This window comes from Pelodiscus sinensis, chromosome 10, assembly GCF_052426305.1.
Source record: "Pelodiscus sinensis isolate ZL-2025 chromosome 10, ASM5242630v1, whole genome shotgun sequence".
Classification (NCBI taxonomy): Eukaryota; Metazoa; Chordata; order Testudines; family Trionychidae; genus Pelodiscus; species Pelodiscus sinensis.
The window spans coordinates 35,689,009-35,713,797 of NC_143061.1; the positions used below are offsets into that span (position 1 = coordinate 35,689,009).

At 43.6% G+C, this 24,789-nt stretch overlaps 1 protein-coding gene across 6 annotated transcripts in view; it reads left to right on the forward strand.

Moving 5' to 3' along the window:
• Positions 1 to 24,789, forward strand: part of TRIP12 (thyroid hormone receptor interactor 12) — a 183,630-nt gene that overhangs the window by 52,569 nt on the left and 106,272 nt on the right. For 4 of the 6 annotated variants that reach the window (XM_075937625.2, XM_075937628.2, XM_075937627.2 and 1 more), the window contains 2 exons: positions 10,912 to 11,037; positions 11,994 to 12,793. In XM_075937625.2, coding sequence (XP_075793740.1) covers positions 10,912 to 11,037; positions 11,994 to 12,793 — 926 coding nt within the window. The remainder of the gene's footprint in view (positions 1 to 10,911; positions 11,038 to 11,993; positions 12,794 to 24,789) is intronic. The other 2 variants (XM_075937629.2, XM_075937630.2) reach the window with 1 other exon arrangement.

Below are 24,789 nucleotides of genomic sequence, written 5' to 3' on the forward strand. Positions count from 1 at the left end.
ATTTGGTTCCCAGCCCTACTACAACTCAGCCCACATCACCCATACGAGTTTCTACCTTTTCGAATTCTGCTGGCCCAAGACAGAGTGCATATCACATCCTGGGCTCCACACTAAATCTGCGAGCATGGATGCTTGTTGGCTCTTGAAAAAGGAGCTAATGCTATCTTGAAGGATCAGAGAGATCCTGATCAACTGTAGGAGACCTACTAAAAGACACTTACCTGCAGAAACGGGCCCGATTTGCAGCCTGGAATTGAGCTTGTGTTTGGGATCCACTTAGGGCAGGGATATCGGACATACTATAGCAAGGCTACTCAACTTTGGAAGTCCCAGGGGCCACAATGATACTCACAGCACAGGTGTTGCATATATATTTTCAGGTAGCTTTTCACACTGACAGGCATAAATCCAAAGATCAAGGCAAGACTATACAACACACAAGCCCCATTTAAGTTAGTTCTGATAGTAATAAAATGCAATATTTATCTGATTTCTACCCATATGAAATTTTTAATGAGCAATGACAGTCCAGGAATTTAACTACTAAGATGCATATCAACAGAAGACCGTTATATGGACTTGCTATTGTGGAGTGTGTTCCCAGTTGAGGACATGTTCAAAGGATCCCACCTGCGGGCCGCCTGCTGAGCCCCAAGTAAACCCAAACTGCACTGTGGGCTGCAAACAGGCCGCATGTTGAGTAGCCCTGTACCAGAGTATATATCCTCCACCTGTGGGGCATAGGACTATCAATTAGTTCTGTCAATGGCAGCTATATCTGCAATACAATCACCCATATAGGGGTTTTCCATTTTTTCCCACCTGTGTGTGAAGAGATTCTGGAAAAGGATACAGAACATATGTCTGTTACGGAGATCCAGTGCCATTATGGGACTTAAATCTAGTGCTGGCCTTACTCATGAGATGGCCTTTCGAGCCACTCGCAACTTGCTCACTACTCCACCTTCCAATGAAAGTAGCTTTTCTTGTAGTGATAACATCAGCTAGGAGAGTGGGAGAGCTACCCCTCCTACCCTCATTTTCCCCCTGCCCCTGAGAAGCCCCACTACCTACCTCCAGTATAGTGCCGGCTTCCCCGAGGTGAATGGAAGTCCTTCCTGCAGCTTCACGCCACTTTCAGGGATTGTGGAAGTTCACTGGCTGCTCCCCTCGCACAGCTCTGTAGCATGTCGGGCATGCTGTGGTAGGGGGTGTTGGCCTCGGAGCAGGAGCACAGCACTGATGGCTTCCCTGCAGCACTGTAACTGCAGTACTCAGGAGGGGTGAATCAAGTGCAGGGGTTTTGTCTGTGCTGCAGGACGGGGCTTTGGCCCCAGGGCAGGCACGTGCGGAGGTTTGGCCCCGGCCTCTGGGGCAGGTGCGGGACTGGGGGGGGGGGGGTTGGATGTGCCACAGGAGGGGGGGGTTTGGCCAGTTTCCATCGGGGGGAGAATCCAGGGAGGAGGGAGGTGCAGGGGACTCTCTCCCCACTCTCCCTTCCTGTTCCCTTTCCCCAGCTGCAGAAACCTGGCCCCCTGTTCCCTCTCCTCTCCAGGCAAGGAAGATAAAGTTTTTAAAAACCTATAGATGAGGTGTACAATATGACACAATGTACCAAAACTTTTGTGTGTGGTGAGGTTTATTTTGTGTCTCAACAAAAAAATCCTGGGTGCTGGGGCCCCGTGAAAACTGTTTGAATTGGGCTCCGCACTTCCTAAAGCCGGCTCTGACTGCACTCATGGTGGACCCGCCATACAGTGTTCCATGAGGACAAGATCGTCCGTAGAACCTGCCCAAGATACCTATTTCGTTCCATTGTAACAAACTAATATACTTCCCGAAACCACACAAGGACAGCAATCAGGCAATGCTGCACACGCTGGATGTATGCAGGGCATACAGTTGGCTTCCTTCCAGAAACACAAAGAACCACCAACAATTATACTGGTGTATTCCACAAGAGCAGCATCTACCACAACTGCTTTCCTCAAGGGTCTTCTAATAAACATCATTTTCAGAGCTGCAACATGGGCTTCGGCCAATACCTTTGCACAACATTATGCTATTCAGTCCTTTCAGAACTCAGATACTAGATTTGAATGTACCATTCTGTCCAATATCCAGCCTTTCATCATGGAGTGCCCACCACCAAGCAGGAAGACTGCTGCATAGTCACCCACTTGGGTCACCCACAGGGACCCTAGAAGATGGGAAGGTTACTCAACTTGTGCAGTAACTAGAGTTCTTTGAGATGTGTCCCCTGTGGGTGCTGCACACCCATTCTCTTCTCGTATGCTCTGGAGTAACACCGTCCAGTGTAGAGAAGGGATGGAGAGAACTGGCTGCCGGTATGTGCTTAACTGTTAGCCTGAGCAATTGTGCAATAGTGTAGCACTCACCGGCAGCTGGAGACTGCTACTAAAGATCTCTGGGTCATGTGCACAATGATGCTGACACCCCTAAGTGGAGCACTTGGGGGACACATCTCAAAGCACTCCAGTTACTCACCATTTGCAGTAACCTTCCCTTCTGAGTCTTGATGCTAATGAACAAAAACATTCAGTCCTACTAGCTGACCAAAACTGAAGTAGTGGCAAAACCAACTACTCTTCCAGATCATAGAATACTAGGACTGGAAGGGACCTCGAGAGGTCATCAAGTCCAGTCCCCTGCCCTCATGGCAGGACCAAATACTGTCTAGACCATCCCTGATAGATATTTATCTAACCTACTCTTAAATATCTCCACAGATGGAGATTCCACAACCTCCCTGGGCAATTTATTCCAGTGTTTGACCACCCTGACAGTTAGGAACTTTTTCCTAAGGTCCAGCCAAAACCTCCCTTGCTGCAGTTTAAGCCCCTTGCTTCTTGCTCTATCCTCAGAGGCCAAGATGAACAAGTTTTCTCCCTCCCCCTTATGACACCTTTTTAGATTCCTGAAAACGGCTATCATGTCCCCCTCAGTCTTCTCTTTTCTAAACTAAACAAACCCAATTCTTTCAGCCTTCCTTCATAGGTCATGTTCTCTAGACCTTTAATCATTCTTGTTGCTCTTCTGTGGACCCTCTCCAGTTTCTCCATATCTTTCTTGAAATTGGGTGCCCAGAACTGGACACAGTACTCCAACTGAGGCCTAAGCAGCGCAGAATAGAGCAGAAGAATGACTTCTCATGTCTTGCTCACAACACACCTGTTAATGCATCCCAGAATCATGTTTGCTTTTTTTGCAACAGCATCACACTGCTGACTCATATTCACCTTGTGGACCACTATCACCCCTAGATCCCTTTCTGCTGTACTCCTTCACATACACAGAATGGGAAGCGACTGTCTAGGAAACTGATTGTTCCTTCCTAAACTTCATCCTGTTTACATCAGAGTGTTTCTCCAATTTGTCCAGATCATTTTGAATTATGACCCTATCCTCCAGATTAGTCGCAACCCCTCCCAGCTTGGTATCATCTGCAAACTTAATAAGTATACTTTCTATGCCAATATCTAAATCGTTGATGAAGGTATTGAACAGAGCTGGTCCCAGAACAGATCCCTGCGGAACTCCACTTGTTATACTTTTCCAGCAGGATTGTGAACCATTAATAACTACTCTCTGAGTACGGTTATCCAGCCAGTTATGCACCCACCTTATTGTAGCCCCATCTAAGTTGTATTTGCCTAGTTTATTGATAAGACTATCATGCGAGACCATATCAAATGCCTTACTAAAGTCTAGGTATACCACATCCACCGCTTCTCCCTTATCCACAAGACTCGTTATACTATCAAAGAAAGCTATCAGATTGGTTTGACATGATTTGTTCCTTACAAATCTGTGCTGGCTATTCCCTATCACCTTGTCACTTTACAGATGCTTTCCTTAATTACTTGCTCCATTATCTTCCCTGGCACAGAAGTTAAACTAACTGGTCTGTAGTTTCCTGGGTTGTTCTTATTTCCCTTTTTATAAATGGGCACTATTTGCACTTTTCCAGTCTTCTGGAATCTCTCCTGTTTCCCATGATTTTCCAAATATAGCTAGAGGCTCAAATACCTCCTCTATCAGCTCCTTGAGTATTCTAGGATGCATTTCATCAGGCCCTGGTGACTTTCAGGCATCTAACTTTTCTAGGTGATTTTTAACTTGTTCTTTTTGTATTTTATCTTCTAACTTACTCCCTTGCCACTAGCATTCTCTGTTAGGTTTGTTCAACCTTCTGAAATAAAAAGTTGTTTCCAGTGTAGTCCAAGAACTTATTGGCTAGTTTGTGCCCTGCTGTGTTGTTTTCCCAACATATATCGGGATAGTTGGAAGTCCCCCATCACCACCAAATCTTGGGCTTTGGATGATATTGTTAGTTGTTTTAAAAAAGCCTCATCCACTTCTTCCACCTGGGTAGGTGGCCTTTAGTAGACTCGTAGCATGACATCACCCTTATTTTAACCCCTTTTAGCCTAACCCAGAGACTCTCAACACTTCCGTATCCTATGTCCATCTCCACCTCACTCCAATGTGTTCATTTTTAATATATAAGGCAGCATCTCCTCCCTTTTTTCTGCATCCCCCTCCTTTTCTGAAATGTGATTTGTCCTTTTCATATGTGTTCATTTTTTTAATTGTATCCTTTGGTATATATGGTTGTGACAATTTTCTTCCACTATTTGATCTGAGGAAGTGGGTCTGGCCCATGAAAGCTCATAATCTAATAAACCATCTTGTTAGTCTTTAAAGTGCTACATTGTCCTGCCTTTTGCTATCCCTTTTTCCCCCTGTCTATCCTTCCTGATCAAGATGTACCATTCTATGCAAACATTCCAATTGTGTGTATTATCCCACCAAGTTTCTGTGATGCTAACAATGTCATAATTTTGTACTTATTTATTAGCACCTTCAGTTCTTCCTGCTTATTTCCTATACTTCTCGCATTTGGATATAGGCATCTCAGATCCTGATTTGACCTTGCCTCCCAATTTTGCCCTGACCCTCCTTTCTCTCTGCCATTATAGCCCACGCTTCCTCCCATTTCCGAGGCATCTCCCAGGTCTCCATGTTCTCCACTTACCCCTGTGGGCTTTGCTCACCTGTCCCCGTCGAACCTAGTTTAAAGCTCTCCTCACTAGGTTAGCCAGTCGGTGTCCAAATAGGGTCTTCCTCCTCCTCGAAAGGTGAACACCATCTCTGCCCAGCAGTCCTTCCTGAATTAGCATCCCATGGTCGAGGAAGCAAAAGCCCTCCTGGTGACACCATTCTCGCATCCAGGTGTTCACCTCCAGGATGCACCTTTCTCTGCCTGGGCCCCTACCTACAACAGGAAGGATGGAAGAGAATACCACTTGCGCGCCAAACTCCTTCACCCGTACTCCCAGAGCCCTGTAGTCACTCTTGATCCGCTCAGTGTCACACCTCGCAGTATCATTTGTGCCCACATGGATGAGTAGCATGGGGTAGTAGTCAGAGGGCCAGATAATCCTCGACAATGCCTCCGTAACATCTTGGATACGGGCCCCCGGCAGATAGCCTTCCCGAGATGAAATGGCAGGGTGACAGATGGGTGCCTTCGTCCCCCTCAGAAGAGAGTCTCCGACTATCACTACCCTACGTTTCCTATTCGCAGTGGTGGCAGCAGACCTCCCAGCCTTGGGGGTACGAGGCGTCTCCTTCTCTGTTGTAGGGGGTGATTCCTTAACTCCTGTATAAAGATCTGTAATTAGTTTTTGTTGTTGGACTTCACGAAACATGAGGATGTGTACTTAAGTCCAGTATGAAGCCGGGCATGGAGGACTCAGAAGTAGGTTTAAACTCGACAGTGAAGCTGGGAAGGCATCTTTGGAGATAAACTTTATCTGTTCTTGTTAGACGAGAGAGAAATGCTTGGGCTTATTCTTGTTCTGTGACTTCTTCAGATGGGCTTCTTAAGTCTAGGAAAACAGTTCTGCTCTGATCACAAAGGCTAAATTCATGTTAGTAAACTGCAGTTTGGTTTTGAGGTGTTACTACTTGTTCTACAAATGGCCAAATAAATAATCTGTAAGCTTTACTCCTTCAGATAACTATTTATTCCTCTTAACTAAATGCAGTTAACTCATCCAGAGTTATTCCATGAATAATTTGGGGAAACCTAGATCTCCTGGATTAAGTAGATAAGTCTATTCCTCACATACCTTTCAGTTGCACCAAGGAGAAACTCATTTGTCGGATTTCATGTTGGGCTCAAAGTTAATGTTGTAACTACCTTTTTATACAAATGTATCTAATCTTGAAGGTCAGTATGAGATTTAAATACTTGAATACTACAGAGATGGGCATTGTTAACCAAGATATATCTCATTTTTTTGTCTTTGTCCTATTACAACCTGTTTATACAAGGTCATGGGTCACAGAAGACCCTTTGGGACTGTTCCCTGATGTACACTGGATTTGAGAATAAACAGAAGTGTTTTTAGTACAAACACTAGGATTTAAGTGGTTGCAAGTGAAAACAGGTCAAAGTGAGTTAGAAAACCTAGCTAGTTCTAAATACTAAAATTTGTTGCAAACAGACTCTTGGCCTACAAAGCTGTTCTTGCCCTGGCCATAATCTTTAGGTCAGAGACTCTTACTATGACCCAGGTCCCCATCTATTTTTGGGGAGGGAGGGGGAAGGTTTTGCACCAGCTAAAGACCTGATAACTTCCCCTTGCTTATATAGTCTTTCCCCTGGGGCGAGAATCCTCTGCTTCCCCATTCCTCCTGCCATGGAAAACTACCTTGTTAAAATGGAATCCCAGAACGGGGTGATATGGTCTTATGGGGGGTTTAAAGCAGCTGGCAGTCCAGATTTGACTGATAGTCCACCTATTAACTACCCTAGCCTAAACAGTAGCATACAGCCCACAGTGAAGGGTGTGTGCCGTGGCAGTTCATCTGCAATGCTATGAACTAAGCATAAGGACTCCCCTCTTTTCCCCGCCCTCCAGGATAAAATGGCAGCCTTGCTAGACAGTTCAGATGCTGAAGAAAATGGTCTAGATTTGCCAAGGTTCTTAAGGAATTGACCCACTATGGTCAACAATTCATTGTAGGAAGGGAAGGAAGAGGCAAAAGGGATCACTAGAATAGATAAATATATTTTTTTAATTTTCTCTGTCCAGACTTTCTCTGTAGCTTCCACAAGAAATGTGGATCTTAAGTTATATTACCCCAGTTGAGGCTTTTTTGTGTGTGTTCTGATCTAATCTTGCTCACTTGTCTTGAAGCTAGATATTACTTGAGTTTCCTACTGTCAGATATACAGAATTCTGAGGAGGGTTGCTTTTTTCCCAATGCCATGCTTTCTCCAAGTTGTCCTCTTGGGTTTATCCCCTTTTGTGATACTGGTTACTAACTTGTTTTCACATTTACTTCATATCCAAATTTTAAGTGTCATTATCCAAGAGACTCTTGTGTTTTGGTGCTCATCTGTCAATAGAGACGTAGTGAGAATTAATTGGTCTTGGAGAAACCCGATTAAAGGTAAGTAGTTTAGTAGCTTGCAGTTGGCTATCTGTATACAATAAACGGATATGTATATAGCTACTGAGGTATCTTATATGAAAAACTGTATGATTTGCTATACCAGTACTGGCATACTTTGATATCTTAATTATTTGGAGGGGGAGAGGGCTTGAATTTGACCACTTACCATGGTCAAATTATTAAGGTAAATAAGCTTTAGTAAAGCCACAATACAGCATTCTGGTTCATCTGGGAGTTTCCATATCATTCTACATGTTGACGCTATAGAGGGAAGGAAGAGAATGAAGTATCCTCAGCCTTCAAAAAGGTAAGTGCTATCAGCTCAGTTACTTCAACAAACGGAGTGAACTTGGCATCTTGACGTAGCTATCTGCAGCCTTCCATATGAGGTTTTTCTTCATGTCTCTATATAGATTGTGTATAGTACCTTAACTTTTCAAAAAAGCACGATGACTTTTTCTCCCTTAACATTGAAATTACAGCTATAGAAGAACAACTGAGTTCTTTTTCAGGATATCTTAAGATTGCATAGCAATACTTTGGGCTTCCTGAGGTTTTTCCTATTTTCTGGAAAATCCTTTTTTTGTGATGGCTTAATTTTGATTTAATGCTATACATCTTCAAACAACTTTGCAAACAGTACAATACACTGTTTGATTCCTTGTTGTAAAGGGCTTACTAGCTTAAACTGAACGTGTAAGAAAACAATTGTTGTGCAACCCTCATGTTGTCAACTCAAAATATCAGGATGCCACCAGACAAACCCTGAAAAGTCACTAGATATAGTTATTTAAGCGCTTGAAGAGTCAAAAATGTCACTAACCAAAAAGAGAATTTAATGGAGAAACTTATATATGGCTGTCGATTTTTTTTTTTAATTATGCTGTACAACAGAATACTATTTATTTGAATATATTTGGATATTTTTTATGATTTCAAATACATTGTTTTCAGTTATGACAATACAAAGCATACAGTGCTCAGTTTGTGCTTTATTTTAAATTATATATTTCTAATTATTTTTGCACTTTAAAAATTTCCATTAATTGAGGATGGAACCGTGTGGACCTTCATGTTCAGTTTCCTAAAGTTGCCTTAAATTCTGTGTGGAGGTGCTTTGTATAAACATTTATTTAACAATGCAAGGTTTCAGTGCAGGGAATGATTGTTGACATTGACTGTCCTTACAGAGCATGAGAGCATCAGGTATTTGAAGGGGACAATATCAGTTTTTCTTTCTGTTTAGAACTTGGTGTCTCAGTGAGTGTGTTTAACATCTATAGGGAAAAGTCTGACACAACTTTGACTTATGGGATAAGTCTTGGGAATTGTTTGCTTTCCTGTTTTAATTAAATCCTATTTGCAGACTCTTCAGTTGCCATTTTGGACTATTGATTGTGTGTACTGGTTTGAATTCAACTGAGACTTTGTCTTTGTAGAGGCTTAAGGTGCACGCTAGGAAGAATCAGTTCATTAAGATTGGACTGTTATAATCTCAAATTAACTATTCAATACTAACTGAACCTAAGAGGGGAAAAATGTAACATGGGTGAGAGAGTTGCAAGTTGTGACCCCTTGAGTGGTATGGCTTCCGTGAATTAAAAATACTGCACATCCAGAGATGGTGCTGTCAAACTGAATGAAGCTTTAAAGGATATTATGAAAAGACCACCTGCAATAGAAGGCCTCTCTACACCAGCAACTGTAAGGGCTTATTCTGTTACTTGGACTCCTTTTTAATATCCCTCAGGAGAAGCAAACAAAAATTAAGTCTAAACTTTTTTCTTCTAGTCAAACTACAAAAACCCCATACAAGTTTGAATAGGAGACAGTTACACAGGTTTAAAAGTGAAAAGTACAGTAAACTTCCGATAATCCGGCACCTCTAGGACCCAGGGGGTGCCAGATTATCAGATATGCCGGACTATCGGAAGGGGGGGCTGTGAGTGGTCTGGAGTGGAGTGGAAGGAATGCGCCCCTCGGCGCTGCGGGACCAACCCGGGAGGACCCCAGCTGCTCTGTCCCAGGCATCCCCAAGTCAGCCGCTGCTGAAACTGACCAGCGGCTGACTCGGGGAAGCCAGGGGCAGAGCAGCTCCAATTGTTGGGCTGCCCGGAGCACTTCGGGGTTCCAGATGGTGCTGGACCATCAGGAGTGCCAGACCATTGGATGCCGGACCACTGGAGTTTTACTATACTAGATTTTTGTAATGTACTGGTTGAAATGGTGAGTTCTGTCCATGGGTAATAATCACTTGAGTTGAAAGCTGTTTCATAGCTGTTCTTTCATTATTATGGCTGCTGGGTTCATTATTATGGCTGCTGGTTTTTGTAAGAGCACTTTTTTGTAGAATATTAATAGGGTTTTGGAAACAAGCTGTCAAAATAGGCTTTATTAACCGGCTGGGACATAAACTACTTTGTCAATGCACAACTCCTCTGCTTTCCTCCCCCTCGCCTCTGGTATCTCTAAATAAACTTCAGAGATTTTAGCACCTCTGGTCTTGAGAAATTTAGTTCTTAATCTTCCCCACTTCGGTATATTTGCAAATGCTCAGGTTAGTTAATGTGCTTAAAAAAAAATCTGATTCTTGGGTAACTAGTTATTTCTCTCAAATATCTTCTATTTTACTGGAAGAAGCAGACTACAGCCTGAAGTCACAGAAATATTGGTGCTCTTGCCTAAAGCCTGGTCCTCCTTCTTATATTTTCTGCCTAATGGGGTCTATTCTTATAAAGTCAGTGTAGCAACACCAGAGGCATATGTTGTTAACAAGCAAAATGCAGCAGCTGAAATAAAACTTAATAGTGTGTAACCCCATGGATAACTTGTAAAAGCTGCAGAACTCTCCCATCAGTTGACTCTTGGAGGAGGTAGATGACCTGTGCGTGCCTGGGAGAACCCTAACTGGTGGGTTTGTGAAATTGAACAGCAAAGGAGCAAACTTGTAAACACCTTTTATTGAATAAGCTGTAATGCATGGAAATATTCCAGGGTCACGTTTTCAAGTATTCTTCCTGATTTCTTTTAAACTGTCATAATTTTGTAAGTTTATCTGATTAGTATTTAAATCAAGACATCAAGTTGATGATAGGAAATTGAATGGGCTTGCATAGCAGAATAACTGCAGATAATGTCATGCTTGAAACTTTTTATTTGAATGTCTGACTTACTCAAGATGCCCAAAAATAATTTGGTTACAAAACACTACCAACTGCATTTCATTTCACAAAATGTTACATGATACTAAAACTTATTCTTCAGTATTGTATAATGAAAGCTTGATGTGAAGGATATGAAGCTGTACTCATACTAATATATTTTTGTATCCAGTAAAAAAAAAAACCTACTTTCCACTTACAGGCTTATATTTAGATCTCAGATTCCTGACAGCTTTCTGTTTTGACTTTCTGCTGACAGGTCACATTTAGGGCAGGCAAAACATAAGGCACATAGCCCTCCTGAGAGTAAAAAATCTATTTCAAAGGCACCCAAAGTGCAATCTAATACTACTTCTGAGCAGTCCAGGGGACACTTTTCTAAAAGGTAAACTGTGCTTAATATTCATGTTAACAAGTGTAATGTGCACTTCAAGAATGTATATATTACTCTAATCATAACAGATTTCTCTAAAAATGTCTGACATCTAGTTGTTTTTACTAATTTTAGATGTAGTGCTCAACAGATGTCAGCATCTGAAATGTTCATGCATTGCATTATACTTAAGTCTCAGATTGAAGCATCATTTCATCAGTGATGGGGAGGACAAATTCTGCATAACTAGCTCTGGATTATAAATTGAAACTTTCTTACCTTGTTGGTAAGATGCAAATTTACCGAACAGTTCTGAACTGTACAATATTAAACCAAATATAAAATCTGACGGCTTTAGTAATCAGAACCTTGTGATGTGTGTTGTGCTCACTATTTTCATCTTTCTGCCCCTTAAATTAAATAGGGCAGATTTCAGTCCTGTCAGAGAGAACCATTTTGAACAATTTCATGTGACTGTAGTGAAATAAGGAAGGTAAACTACAATCACTTCATGTACAAATGACAAATTTTCATAAAGAATCTTTTCTTATGAAAACCAGTCGTCTGGTTATGCATTACTGAATGCTCCTTGCTTTCTTGTGGAACTTATTTCTAAGAAATTTTTATATATTAGTTTCATAGTGGTTTGAGGTATATTGTTTGTCATATGTAAAATGAGGTATTAAATTCCAAATGGTAACTTTTGTGTTGACAATCTCATAACTCCCCTAAAAAGCCCCATGCAACAGTGTTTCCATGCTTTTATTTTTGCAGCTTTTTTTCAGTTTGTACCATTTTTCATCTAAGCACATTTTTTTGTTTAATGTAAACCTAATAATGGACTGTGATAAAGAAATTGACATTTTTTGAGAGCCAACAATTGGTGTAAATTTGGTCTCCTTTATTGTAGTAATGTAAAGTTTCTTATTTTAGTATTATATTAACTCTATTTCTGCTTACTTCTGCAGAGGCTGTAGTTCATCTGCAATTATAATACCACAAGAAGACCCAGACCGAGTCAGTACTTCAGAAAAGCAAAGAACGGGGCAGGTGCCTAAGAAAGACCATTCTCGAGGAGTAAAACGCAGTGCTAGCCCAGATTATAACAGGACCAATTCCCCTAGCTCTGCTAAAAAACCCAAAGCACTTCAATATACTGAAACTTTTTCAGAAACAAACAAGCCACATACTAAATCTAAGAAAAGACACTTAGACCAAGAACAGCAGTTGAAATCTGCACAATTGCCATCAACGAGCAAGGCTCATACCAGAAAGGGTGGAGCTACCGGTAGCTCCCGAAGTCAGAAAAGGAAAAGGACAGAGAGTTCATCTTGTATAAAGAGTGGTACAGCAGTTGATTCAACTGGTGTTGAAGAGAGGTCTGCAAAACCCAGCAAACTGGCTTCAAAATCAGCGACCTCAGCCAAAGCTGGGTGTAGCAACATCACTGATTCTTCTTCTTCAGCTTCTACATCCTCCTCCTCTTCTGCTGTTGCTTCTGCTTCTTCCACTGTTCCTCAGGGTGCCAGAGTTAAACAAGGAAAAGACCAGAGCAAGGCAAGGCGTTCTCGTTCTGCATCTAGTCCTAGTCCCAGAAGGAGTAGCAGAGATAAAGAACAGAGTAAAACAGGTGGCTCTTCGAAGTTTGACTGGGCTGCTCGCTTCAGCCCAAAAGTTAGCCTGCCTAAAACAAAACTGTCTCTACCAGGCTCTTCAAAGTCAGAGGCATCAAAACCTGGACCTTCAGGATTACAGGCTAAACTAGCAAGTAAGCTCATAAATACTTTATCTGTTTATTAAATTGTATTGGAAGGATGAAGTGTCTTATTTCTGAAACTCATGTGACGGGGTGGGGAAGGGATCTTAAACAGATGTTTTTATATTGGTGTTTGATGCATTCTGCTAAATAGTTCCTCTAGACCTAAGCTAATGAATTTTAAGCTAATTGTTCTCTGGCGAATGCATTGACTTATGGGTATGTTCTTGCCTCTAATTGTCAAAATCCAGTCTGTCTAGCTTCTAATAAATGCCCCACTATATAACTTTTTTTAGGTTAACAATGACTATTAGTTATGAGCCAAATCTGAGGTACAGAATGTCTGTAGGTCTGTTTAAAAGCCTATGGGGAGCTGCAGTTTTTCATCACCCTGGTCCTCTTCCTGCCGTAATAGTTATAATCCAGACTTTTATTGGCAGTGTGCCTCTCTTCCTTTTAGATGTATACCAGGGATGTGAACGACTAGTCGAGTAGTCAACACAGTAGTCGACTAGTCATCTTCCCCCCCTTGCTGTCTCCTTTTGAGTTGGTGAGGGGACAGAGAGGAGGTGGTGTTTCAAAGCAGTGGCACTGCATGGAGCCCAGGATCAGCTGGAGACCCCCCGCTCACCTCAGGCTCCATGTGGCACTGCAGCTTTGAAACACCACGTGGAGCTGGCTCTGGACTACACGTACTGTTTTAAAGCAGCAGTGCCACATGGAGCCCAGGGTGAGCGGGGGAGTCCCCAGCTGATCCCAGGCTCCACAGGGTGCTGCTGCTTTGAAGTGCGGTGGGGAGCACGGGGCCAGTGGAGGACTGCCCTGCTGGCCCTGTGCTCCCCGCCATGGTTTCGCTTTCAAAGTGTAGCAACAGCCCGGGGGTTGTTTCTGCACTTCAAAGGCAGAGGCCCCCTTATTGACTAATCTAAATTTAACATCCCTAGTGTAGATATTTGACTGATAAGATAGCTTAAAACTAAAGACAACCTTTTTATAAATTCCATGACCGAAAGGAACTATTGTGGTGGTTTTAGTCTGACTTCATAACACAGGTCATAAGAGAGTTCTAAAATTACTTTTGAATTATGCATATCTGCAGGGAGAGAAGAAAATTCTTGTGTAATCCAAATGAGACTACAATATTATTCCACATTTTCAAAGCTTGGGACTTCACCATGAAAATGGACCAAAATTAGGCCTTCACATTACCGTACAGAACGCGAAACTTTGTGTGAGGGTTTTCATGTTGACTTCTGAAGTTTTAAAGGCAGAATATCAAATATTTTAAAGTTTTCTCTGCTACGTGTAGGGTTGCCAGGTGTCCAGTATTGACCTGGACAGTCTGGTATTTTCGCCTCCTGTCTGATTTTAAAAATTCAGAAAATACGGGACACCTAAAATGTCTGGTATTTTCTGATTTTTTTTTTTCCCTCCCTTGCCAGGAGGCAAAGATACTGGACAACTGGCAACCCTATAGCACACTCAGAAACCGGGCTCAGCCCCCGAACTCCCCACCAGACCCCCCCCCCCCCCACTCCTCCTGCTTACGTGGTTCCGCAGGGGAGCTCTCTTGTGGCTTGAGCAGAAAAACAAGACTGCCACCAGAAAAAAAGCCTCTTCTTAAAAGGGCCATGCTGTGTTGTTGTTTGTTTTTTATTTGTGTGTGTGTGTTTGTTTCTCCCCCTTAATCGCTGTCAGGGTCTTTTTTTGCTGAACAACTTGAACTTTGGTCTCATCTCCCGCCCCCCCCTCCCCCACACACACTTTTTTCCCCCAGTGTTTTTTTTTTTTGGAGGGTGGGGGGGTGTTGTGTATTTTTGGTTAAACTATCTGGAAACCCTAGCAATGTGTGCTACAGGGTCTTTCTACTCTTGTTGGTGCATCCTCCTTGGGTCCTCAGCACTGATGAGCTTGCACTAGGGTGGTCCATGTTAAATTTCAGTCTCTACCACATGCTACTTGTGACTTTGAGGAAGTATCTTAACATTTGTCTTCATTCTGTACTTGTAAAATGGGAATAATACTTTCTCAGTCTCTGTGGATAAAGTTCATTTGTATGAGATGCATGAATGTTATGGTGATGGGTTCTATAGGAAAACTTGGATAGACTATCCAGGTCATGCAAAGTGAGCTGCAAATCTGCTCTTTGATTCCTTTGCCACTGTTTGAAAGACTTACAAAGCTAACTTCGTATCTACTGTAATATCAGCCATACCCCATTCCTAACTCTCTCTTTTTAACCTTTTGGGCTGTACTAAAGAACCCCCAACACAGGCAAAGTAATTTTTAAACGAGTGGTTCTCAACCAGGGATTTTGTGGCTGCCTGGGGGTCCACGAGCCAGGAACCTCTTAAATCTGGGACTCTCTGATTGGATTCCAGTTGTTGCTGGACCTGAGAGCCCTGGTAGCTGGGATTGTGAGCCAGTCAAAGAGCCCAGCGGCAGGGGGCCCCATCACCAGGTAGGTGAGCCCCACCCCAAGCAGGGCATCCTTGTGTGGCAGCAATGGGGCAACCGTGGAGCCCTGTTCCAGGGGAGCCCTGGTGGGGCACAGTAGAATTGGGGGCATGATGGCTGGGGACCTCCGTTACTGGAGAGCCCATCTGGCTGTTGGTAGCATGCCGACCCCAAGCCCTGTAGCAGCAGGGCTTGAGCCCAGTGGCAGCGGGGCTAGAGCAGAGCCCAGCCAGAGAGAGGGGCAGTATCCTGCGAGGCTGATGGGAGGGGACATCCCCTGTTCCAGCAAATTCCCTCATTTGGGACTAGTCAGGTCCCTAGGGTACCAGAACAGAGAGGTCCAACCAGTAGTGGTGTATTTCAGATCATGGTTCTCCTAGGTTAGGTGAGACTCACACTGGTCATCTTTCTGGACTGCAAATGTAGGCGTTTATAAAATTATTATATATTGTATAATAGCCCTTCCAGTACCAGATACAAGCTGAGAGCATTCTTTCCATAAAAATGAGCAAGCATAGCAGAACTCAGTTCTGAATTGGCTTTTTTCCTACAACTAAAGGCTCGTGAGAATAAGGTAGATTGGCAAACAGCCTGTGCCGAAGATGAGTATCAGGAATTGCTGTGATGAAGGCTTTAATTGGAGCAGGGGTGAGGAATCTCTTTTGGGTCATGGTCCTCTGAAACACAGAAGGATCAGTCAGGAGCTACACACTGAGTGGGGGGGTGGGAACCAACCACTCACTGACGTGGCCCCCCTACTGAGAAGGGGAAAGACACTCTGCAGATTCCCTCTCACACTAGAGCGTAGGGGAGCACAGGCTAGTAGATTGTGTTTTCTAACCCCAAAAGGGTTTTGGGGGGCTGGAGTGCTAGCATGGGGGGGGGAGCCCTGAGTCTCATGGACTACATCCAGGCAAGCCAAGGGCCACATCAGCCCCCAAGCCTCAGGTCCCCACCCCGAACTAGAGTTTCAAATGCCCCTTAACTCATTCTCTAATTCCTCCTCTGAAGTTCCTTTATTCTGCAAAATCACTGATTAGCAGCTAGCATGCAGTTAGCATGTCAGAAAGCATTAACAGTAGGCTTTTCTTGCCTTACAAGGGGAAACCAATAACTCCATCTTAGTTGAATCTTTAAAATTGAAGCAATGGATGTGTGTAAACTGATTAAATGTATAACTTTCTTCATAGTTTAATTATTTATCATAATCCCAACCCTGTGAAACACAGGCTTTAGAGGCAGCTCTGTATTAGTGGACTAAACGTCTGTTTATACAGAGCTATAAATGTACACCAGTTTTTGGGAAAGTTTTGGCTTCCTCTTTCAAACCTCCCTAAGATCCTACTCGTAGTTTAGCAGTCCAGCTCACCTACATAGGAGGAAACTTTTCAGATGTAGGAAGATATAAAAACACTGCTAAATTTAGGAGGATATTTATTGTAAATAATGGACATTGAAGTAAGGACTCTGAGGAAACTCAGACCATAGGCCAGAGTTTGTTAAACTTTTTAAGACTGAGGAACACCAAACAATTTTTTTGAGGAACACGAAGGATTTTTGTTGTTGTTGTTGAGCGCCAAAAAGTGGGGAGGGCAGGGAAAGTTAAGAAAAGTTGCCTGCCCCTTTAAGGGTGGCCCTTTTTAACTCTTGTTCTCTGTGGCACACCTCTGACTGCCTTGTGCTGTGGAACGCAGTTTAAGAAACACTGCCATAGGCTGAAGTATAAGCTGGTACTTTGGTAGGTAGAAGGGGACAAGGTAACATCTCTGTTACTACCTGTCAGCCGATGGTCAGGGCAGTGTGTGTGTGTGTGTGTGTGTGTGTGTTACACCCAAGTCTTCAACTGCTGAGACGCAAGGTCTCTTCGCAGTGGGCAGCCTGGGAGGCTGGAGGGCGCCCCGAAAAAAAGTTTAACGTCTGTGACTTTACTGCTAGGACCGGGATCCCGTCGCAGAGGGCAGCAAACAGGCTCTCAGAAGCCCCGAGTTTATAGGAAGAGCTTATTACACCTCAGATTTTAGCTGCTAGGATACAGGATCCCTTCTCAGCGGGTAGTCTAGGAAAGACTGAGAGATGCCCCAACGGATCTGTCACCTGGGAGTGACACGATCCAAAACGCCCAAGCTCTTCCTATACCTGTCCCTTTTGACCGGCTGAAGTTCTTTTGTTTGTGTTAGGTTCAGGTACAGCAGCACGGGTTCGAGTCAGAAGCTTGACACGCACTGGCTTATTTATAGGAGAAAGAAAGAGAAAATAAAATAAAAGAAACTTGGTTCAATATATATATATATATTTATAAGTAAATGAGGGCACCCACTTATTTCCAAAGTTTATAGCTCAATCACCTTACCAAAGGCAGTTTACAATAGAAATGAAGCAGTTTGACTTAAGAAACTATAATAAAGTAACTAAACTTATAACAGAGTGACAATTAAAGTGTACACATAAAGAAACACATTGCAGGTACAATTCTCACTCCTGCGTTCCAGACTTGGCGTGGCCAGAGTCTTTTCTCTCAATCCCTCGGGAAGAAGTAGGGCGAGGTTGGGCGTCCCACGGACCTCGGGAGACAATCAATACCTGCCAGCAGGTGTAGGTGATTGGAGCTCAAATGGGGTGGGCTACTAAACCCCTCTTTATACCCCTCAGGTCACGTAGGCTTCTTCCTGGTCTCAGGTGGCCAATTAGGAAAATGGCTTTGACACCAAGTTTCCCAGGAAGGGTGCAAAGCATAATTCACACCTGGGAAAATGCAGACAATGGGCACCTCTGGTATGTGATGGGTGAAGATTCCTCTCCTGGGACAGTGCAGGCGTGTCAATTACTGATACTAGCCATCAGGGCGACAGGAGGCCTCCCAGTCGTCAGCTAGCCCATTTACTGTCTGGCTTCTGTTTATGGTAGAGTCAGGGACAGGCAGCACACCTGCGTTCCCAGGGCATCAAAGGCTGACTGCCTTTCTCTTGCTCTCTGGGAGGGGGGGGGGAACAAAATGGGGTTCATGTCTGGCTACACTACCTCACCCAACTTTTAGCCCTGTGGGTCCCAGGATATTGGGGAGACAAATACAGTGTGTGCAACAGGAGATAACCGGGAGTATTTAAAGGAAAGAGGAGGGAATGAATAGTAGAAGTTTGAGGGCAGAGTTGTGAAACATGTATGAAGCTGGCGTTGGAGAAAAGAAGCTTGTAAATAAATTTGGGAAGTGGAGTGTCATGGGTTAGAGTAGGGGTTCCCAAAGTTTTTGACACGGGGACAGGTAAATCCATTCATGAGCTTTTGGAGGACTGGTAACATTCATTTGCATATTCATTAAGCAAATGATGACTATTCAGATAAGTTGTTTCTGGTCCTCCCAAAGCCCCCAGTGCTAGCTTCAGCAAAGTTTTTGATACAGTCATCCACAATATTCTTGCCAGCAAATTAAGGGAATATGGATTGGATAAATGGACTGTAAGATGGATAGAAAGCTGGCTAGACCAGGGTTTCCCAAACTTTTTACTTTAGTTGGAACCTGTATGTGGTTTTTTTTTAGTACTGTTTTTTGCAGCCCAAAAATATAAATGCATATACAAAAGAATTGAAAATGAATAAATTTTCTGTTTCACCCAGTCTGGGCCAGGGCTTGGGGGACCCAGCACCGCATGGGCACTCCAGGGGGCGGGAGCAGGAGCAGATTTGGTGTAGGATATCTGGCTGTGGGGGAGGGTGCAAGGAGCGGTGAGGTTGCCAGGTGTCCAGTTTTTGTACCGGACAATCCGATATTTGAGGGTTCTGTCTGAGAAACAAATTGAGAAAATACCAGACATATAAAATGTCTGGTATTTTCTAATTAGGTAAGTTTTTTATTATTATTAGGTGTATCAGTCCTTAGCTGCGAACTGCCTGGCTGGTAGATGTATGAGTGTGTCTATCAGCCAGGCAGTTCGCAACAGGGTATTGAGGGGGAGGAGGGGCAAAATGGAATCCCCGGGGCTGGACTCACTTGTGTGCTCTGGTCTGCATGTGTCCAGGTCAGTCCCGCTTTCCGCTGGCTGATTTGCTCCCCACTCCCGCTTCTCCTCCCGATGTCCCCTGGCCAGCCCTGCTTCTGGTGGCTGGTTCTCTGCTTCTCCTCCTCCCGATCTCCCCCCCCCCCTCCCCTGGTCTCCCAGCCAGCCCTGCTTCTGCCAGCTGGTCTCTTCCCCTCTCCCCCAATCTCCCCCAACCAGCCCCGCTCCCCCTGACCCTCTCCCAGCCAGCCGATTCTCCCCCGCTTCTCCTCCCAGTCTCCCCTGGCTAGCCCCGTTGCCCCCATCCAGCCTTGCTTCCGGCGGCTGGTTCTCCCATCCTCCTCCTCCCGATCTCCCCTGGCCAGCCCTCCTCCCCCAATCTCCGCTGACAGCCCTGCTGCCCCCAATCTTGCTTCCCGGCAGCCGATTTTCCCCCCCCCCCCACCTCCTCCTAGCCTGCCCCACTCCCCTCCTGGCAGCCGCACTGAGGCCCAGTATTTTTTTTCCCGCGTCTCGATACCGGTACTGCTGTTTAATGTGTTTTGGGCAGCAGCTCTAAATAGAACCCCCAGGCGCTCGTTGTCTGCATAGGTACTCCAGTGGCTAGCCCAGATCCACTGTCCATAGTACCCTGGCTATATGAATATTTTTAGTGCGTATCTGTTTGTCAGTACTGATAAGCACACTTCTGTTTTGTAGTGTAGCCCTATCCAAGACTTGCTATCCAAATAGCCTTGTGCTCATCTTCTGAAGACTTTTTGTGTTACCTGCTTTGGGATTTCATTTTTTTTTTAAGACCTATTATAAAGAAGTGGTAACTTTAGCATTGTTTAGCTCATTTAAGTGGGAGCAGGGTTAAGCCATCACTGATTTTTGTTTTGTTTTTAAATTACATCCGAAACTTTCAGATAAGGTTCAAATGAGCAAAGTAAATAGTTACATTAGTTAGGGTGCGTCTAGACTATAGGGTTTTTCTGAAAAAAGTGGCCTCTTTGGGAAAAACCTTCCCCTGCATCTAGACTGCAGCTGTGTTCTTTCAAAAGTAAATCGAAAGAACATGGCAGTTTTTTTGATCATGGTAAACCTCATTTTACAAGAAATAATGTCTTTTTTTTCCAAAAGAGAGCGTCCAGACTCTTTTGAAAAAGCGGCTTGCTTTTTTGAAAAATCTGCTTGTAGTCTAGACGCTCTTTTGAAAGATAAGCCTCTTCCGAAAGAGGCTTGTAGTCTAGACGTAGCCTTCGTGAAAACTTAGTCAGTTTGTGCTGCTTGAATTTTCCACTCTGTCAGATGGTACCCATAATATGGCAAGTACAGCTTTGTGTAGTCAGGATTTAGAAGAACAAGAAGAAAGATAAAATGGGCAACTGGGCAAAAACTGAGGAAATGTTAACTTCTGTTGTGGAGTTGTCAGTGATATCAAATTATTAAAGATGTTCAGTTTATCTAAACGTGAAACAAATTTTTCATTTTACTCCTGTTAAAGTTGGGTTTCAGTACAATGAAGTTTAAATATATATGAACATTGTTGAGTCTGACACTTTTCATTTTAGCCGAAGGAGTAAACGTGCAGGCCAGAGATGTGTATTAAAAAAAAAAAAAAAACAAAAACACCAAGCCAGATCAAACCCTTAAAGAGACCATAAAGATACAGGGTGGAAACTTTGGGAGAAATTTAGAAACTATTACTTAAATTGATGGGAAGATATTAGGATTTCTGGATTTTTACCAGGGTACTCTTCCTGAACCCTGATTGGGTGCGTTGAGAGGCCTGGGCAAACTAAATTTGCCTGTGACATGTATAGCTTGTCGTTTTTAGCTTCCTGGTAAACACTTGTGGAATAACTGTTAAATCCTGTATTAAGGGACTTGAGCATGAAACTATTTCATGTTAATCTGAATAACTTTCAGAAATATTTATTCTGCATGTTTTACTGGGAGAGACAGTCGGGTGGGGGGGGACTGAGTATTAAGGCAGATCTAATTAACACATTGTATTAAGTTTAGAGTCAATTTTTTTTAATTCACTTTAACCATATTAGCTTAGCAATGAAAGCTAAATTAGTGAAAAAATTGGATGCAGGTAACCATTGTAAACTGGATTGTATTGGTATAATTTGACAGTTCGTAACAATAAAATTGTGTAGTCAAGACCTTAAGGAAACTGCACTGTGTGCCTGAAAAGTGAATGAAATATGGGGAATCTTTCTTAAATGTGTACAGTTCGTTAATCAAAGCTGAGAAACCAAATGGTTTGACCTTTCTGTAGCCATTTTGAGGTCATTGAAGTATTTATTACATTTTGCACATAAAACGCTCAACAGGGGCAGATGACCGTTTTGCGGGGCCTCGGGCAGCATAATTCCGCAGGGCCCCCCCTTTGCCATGGCGCATGTGCAGTGACGCCATGCGCATGCGCGGGGCTTTCTGAAGCGCCGGGCCCGGGACGAACGTCCCGTTCGCCCTGCCCTATATCCACCCCTGACACTCAACAATTTGGGCAATCACTTCCCTGTTCTGAAAGGAGCTGAAGCTATTGGCTTGTTTTTGGATTTGTTTGTTTTTTTGGTGGTAGCTTTCATTTTAGTGTGTGATCATGTCAGAAATCTTATGGCTTTGAGTACAGTGCTTAGTACAGTAGTTGCAGAGCCAGCACAATATTTATAATGACATACAAGTATAATTTATAGCTGCTCTTTTTCACCTTCAGTTTTCAGACGAGTCAGTGACTGTTGGTACTCTTTGCCTTTTTTTCAGGATAGCTGAATTCCTTCAAACATAAGCAGTTGAACTTTTGTATGAAGCCTGGGAAGTAACAGATATTATTGGGGATCATATTTTACTTTCTAATCATACCTTGTTAACCTAGAATTTCAATTGTATAAATCAGCAGTTACCAGTGCCAGTCCACAAACTGCTGGCTTCCGGGCCATGGCAGCTGTCAAAGCTCAAGCCGGCTGTTCGGCCCAGCCAAGCTCTGGCAGCTCTGGTGGTGGCAAGAGGCAGCAGAGCAGGAGGTGCCTCTCCCTCCTCTGCACTTGGGGAGACATGCTTGGGGAGGGAAAAGGTGCAAAGGAGGAAGGAGCACACGTGTCACCAAAAGCCACTCCCCCTGCTTGCGTGGCCGCTTTTGCCAGCGGCAGTGCTAGGGCGGAGGGGATGGCAGGAGCAGGTGAAGCAGGAGGCACCACCTTCCCCTTCCCCCCTTAGTAATGGTGGCCAATTGGGGCTGTGCACTCCCCCCACCATGGAGGTGCAAGACGCGCTTGGGGAGGGAAGGGGGCATGAAAAGGAGGACTACTCGCCCTGACTGGCATGGTCACGCCCCCTGAAGGGGGCAGCCTCACTTGAGGGAGTGTGGGGGTGGGGCCAAAGAGGTGTTGGGTGAGGATGTGGTGGGGTCAAGTGGCAAGACTATTGAGGTAAGGGAGTGTCAAAGGGTATTAGGCACTGGGAAGCAAGGAAGGAGCTGGGATGGGGCTAGGAGGATGACAACATTTTATTTGCTTGTTTGCATATTTATTTGCATAATGAATATGCAAATATTCAAAGTTTGTGAATGGGTTTGCCAATCCATGGTGCAAAGTTTGGGAACCACTGATATAAATCACTTCTTTTGAAATACATTGATTGGTTCCTTGTCTCCGCTGTATGAATCCAGGACTAAATAGGATAAGTTTCACCCCCGATCACTAACTTTCTGTCTTTTGGAATTATCTTTGACAATCTGGTATCTTTGCTACAATTTTAACTGAATTCAAGCAATCTGATGCATAATGTCTGAACTGTATGTTAATGTAAGTGAAAAGGTTTTTCTGTTGCTTCACAGCCATAGATGGAGCACAGATAAAACTTTTCCATAGCAGTGTCCATATATTAAAGATTATGAACAAGTGACTAAAAGCATATTTCTAAATTAACTTTAACCACTTTCTGAAGACCAAAAGAGATCCTTTTTTCAAATGTACTGCAAATACTGGATTTTTCTTGTGGGGGTTTTTTGCTCTTCAGTGTTGGTCAATACATCCTGGCATCTGAGCTTGTATTCTTGGATCTTCTCTGAAATGCTTACCTCCCACTAGAACACAGGCATGGAAGAGCCAGTTAGCAGAAGGCAGAATACTCTGTTCTGTTAAAGAACCTCACGTTCAAATTAGATCATACAGTTCACTATTCTCTTAGTATTGGAGTCTATGTATGTAAATTGAGTACCTGAATTTTGTCTCCTAGTTGCTGTTTACTCCTGTGGAATTTTGTGCCAAAACGCTAAAAAATCTGAAAATATTTTTTAAGTTTTTTACTTTTCTCTCTGTCTCTCGATTGATAGAGATCTAATTTTTTTTTCTTGTGGAATGACCAAATGACATGATCATGTCATCCATATCTTCATGCTGCTACCTCTGCTAGGCTGCACTGGGACCCCTCCACCATCTGACTCCTCCCTGCGCCTCCTCACCCCACCCCAGACCACCTTGTGCCTCTTCTGCCATCTAAACCTGACACACCCCTCCCCATACCAAGCTGCACCGTGCTCCTGCCTCCTCCCCCCAGCCAGATAACTATGCCTCAGAGAGAAGGGGGCTGGTGAGCGTAGTGAGCAGCCCCCTATTTGTCAAAAGAATATGAACCATTCCAGTTTCAGTTACTTTAGTATTATATTTCAAAATATCTGTCAGCAAGTATGTCTCTAAATACCACCAACAACAAAAATTAAAAACTTTGACAGATTCCTTACTGGGCATATTAACACAACTGAGTACTTCATTTTAAATTACAATTCAATAAAGTCATTATTGAGCACTTTCCAAGCACTGGAAAGTTAAGTTCAGTTGTGTGGAGCAGTTATGTAGTGGGTTCAGCAGACAAGGTTTTTTTGTTTTTGTTTTTAAGCATTTGGAGAGAAACCGGGTACTCGGAAGAATATGCTGCCAATAACAGCAGTTTGAAGGGTGGAAAATCTGGCAATCTCCTATATAAAATATTCTTCCTTTGCTCCAGTGGTAAAGAAATGACAATGGGCTGGTCCAGGTAGTTACCTTGCCCCATTTCCCCTGTGCTAGTGGCTCTCTCAGGAAGAAAAAGCTGACACTAACTTCTGTGATGTATCAATTCCATGTCTATATTTTCGATATAAAATATAGCGGCTTTGCTCGGGGTGTCCCTGGTCTGCTGGGGACCCCTCCCAGCAGACCAGGGACACCCCGAGCAGACCAGGGACACTCGGAGCAACACGTAAGTTGAACAGTTACTGTCCATGTGTCACCTGTGCGTGCTTTGTCTCCTATTGCAATTCTAGGCTAATGGACGAATATTTCTTAGACTTCTGACAATGGATGTCTGAAGTGTAAATTTAAACAATTCATTCATGTTTAACAAATTTGTCCTTTGCATGATTTTACATAGTATTCTGACTCTTCACAGAGATGCACATTCCTCTGCATTGGCACAGTGATAAACCAGAAATTCGGATGAGGTTTGCAAACCTTTTGAAAAGCTGCATGGCAGAGTCCCAGGTGCCCTGGATTAGAAGGGCACTGGGAGTGTAGGCTACAGCATAGC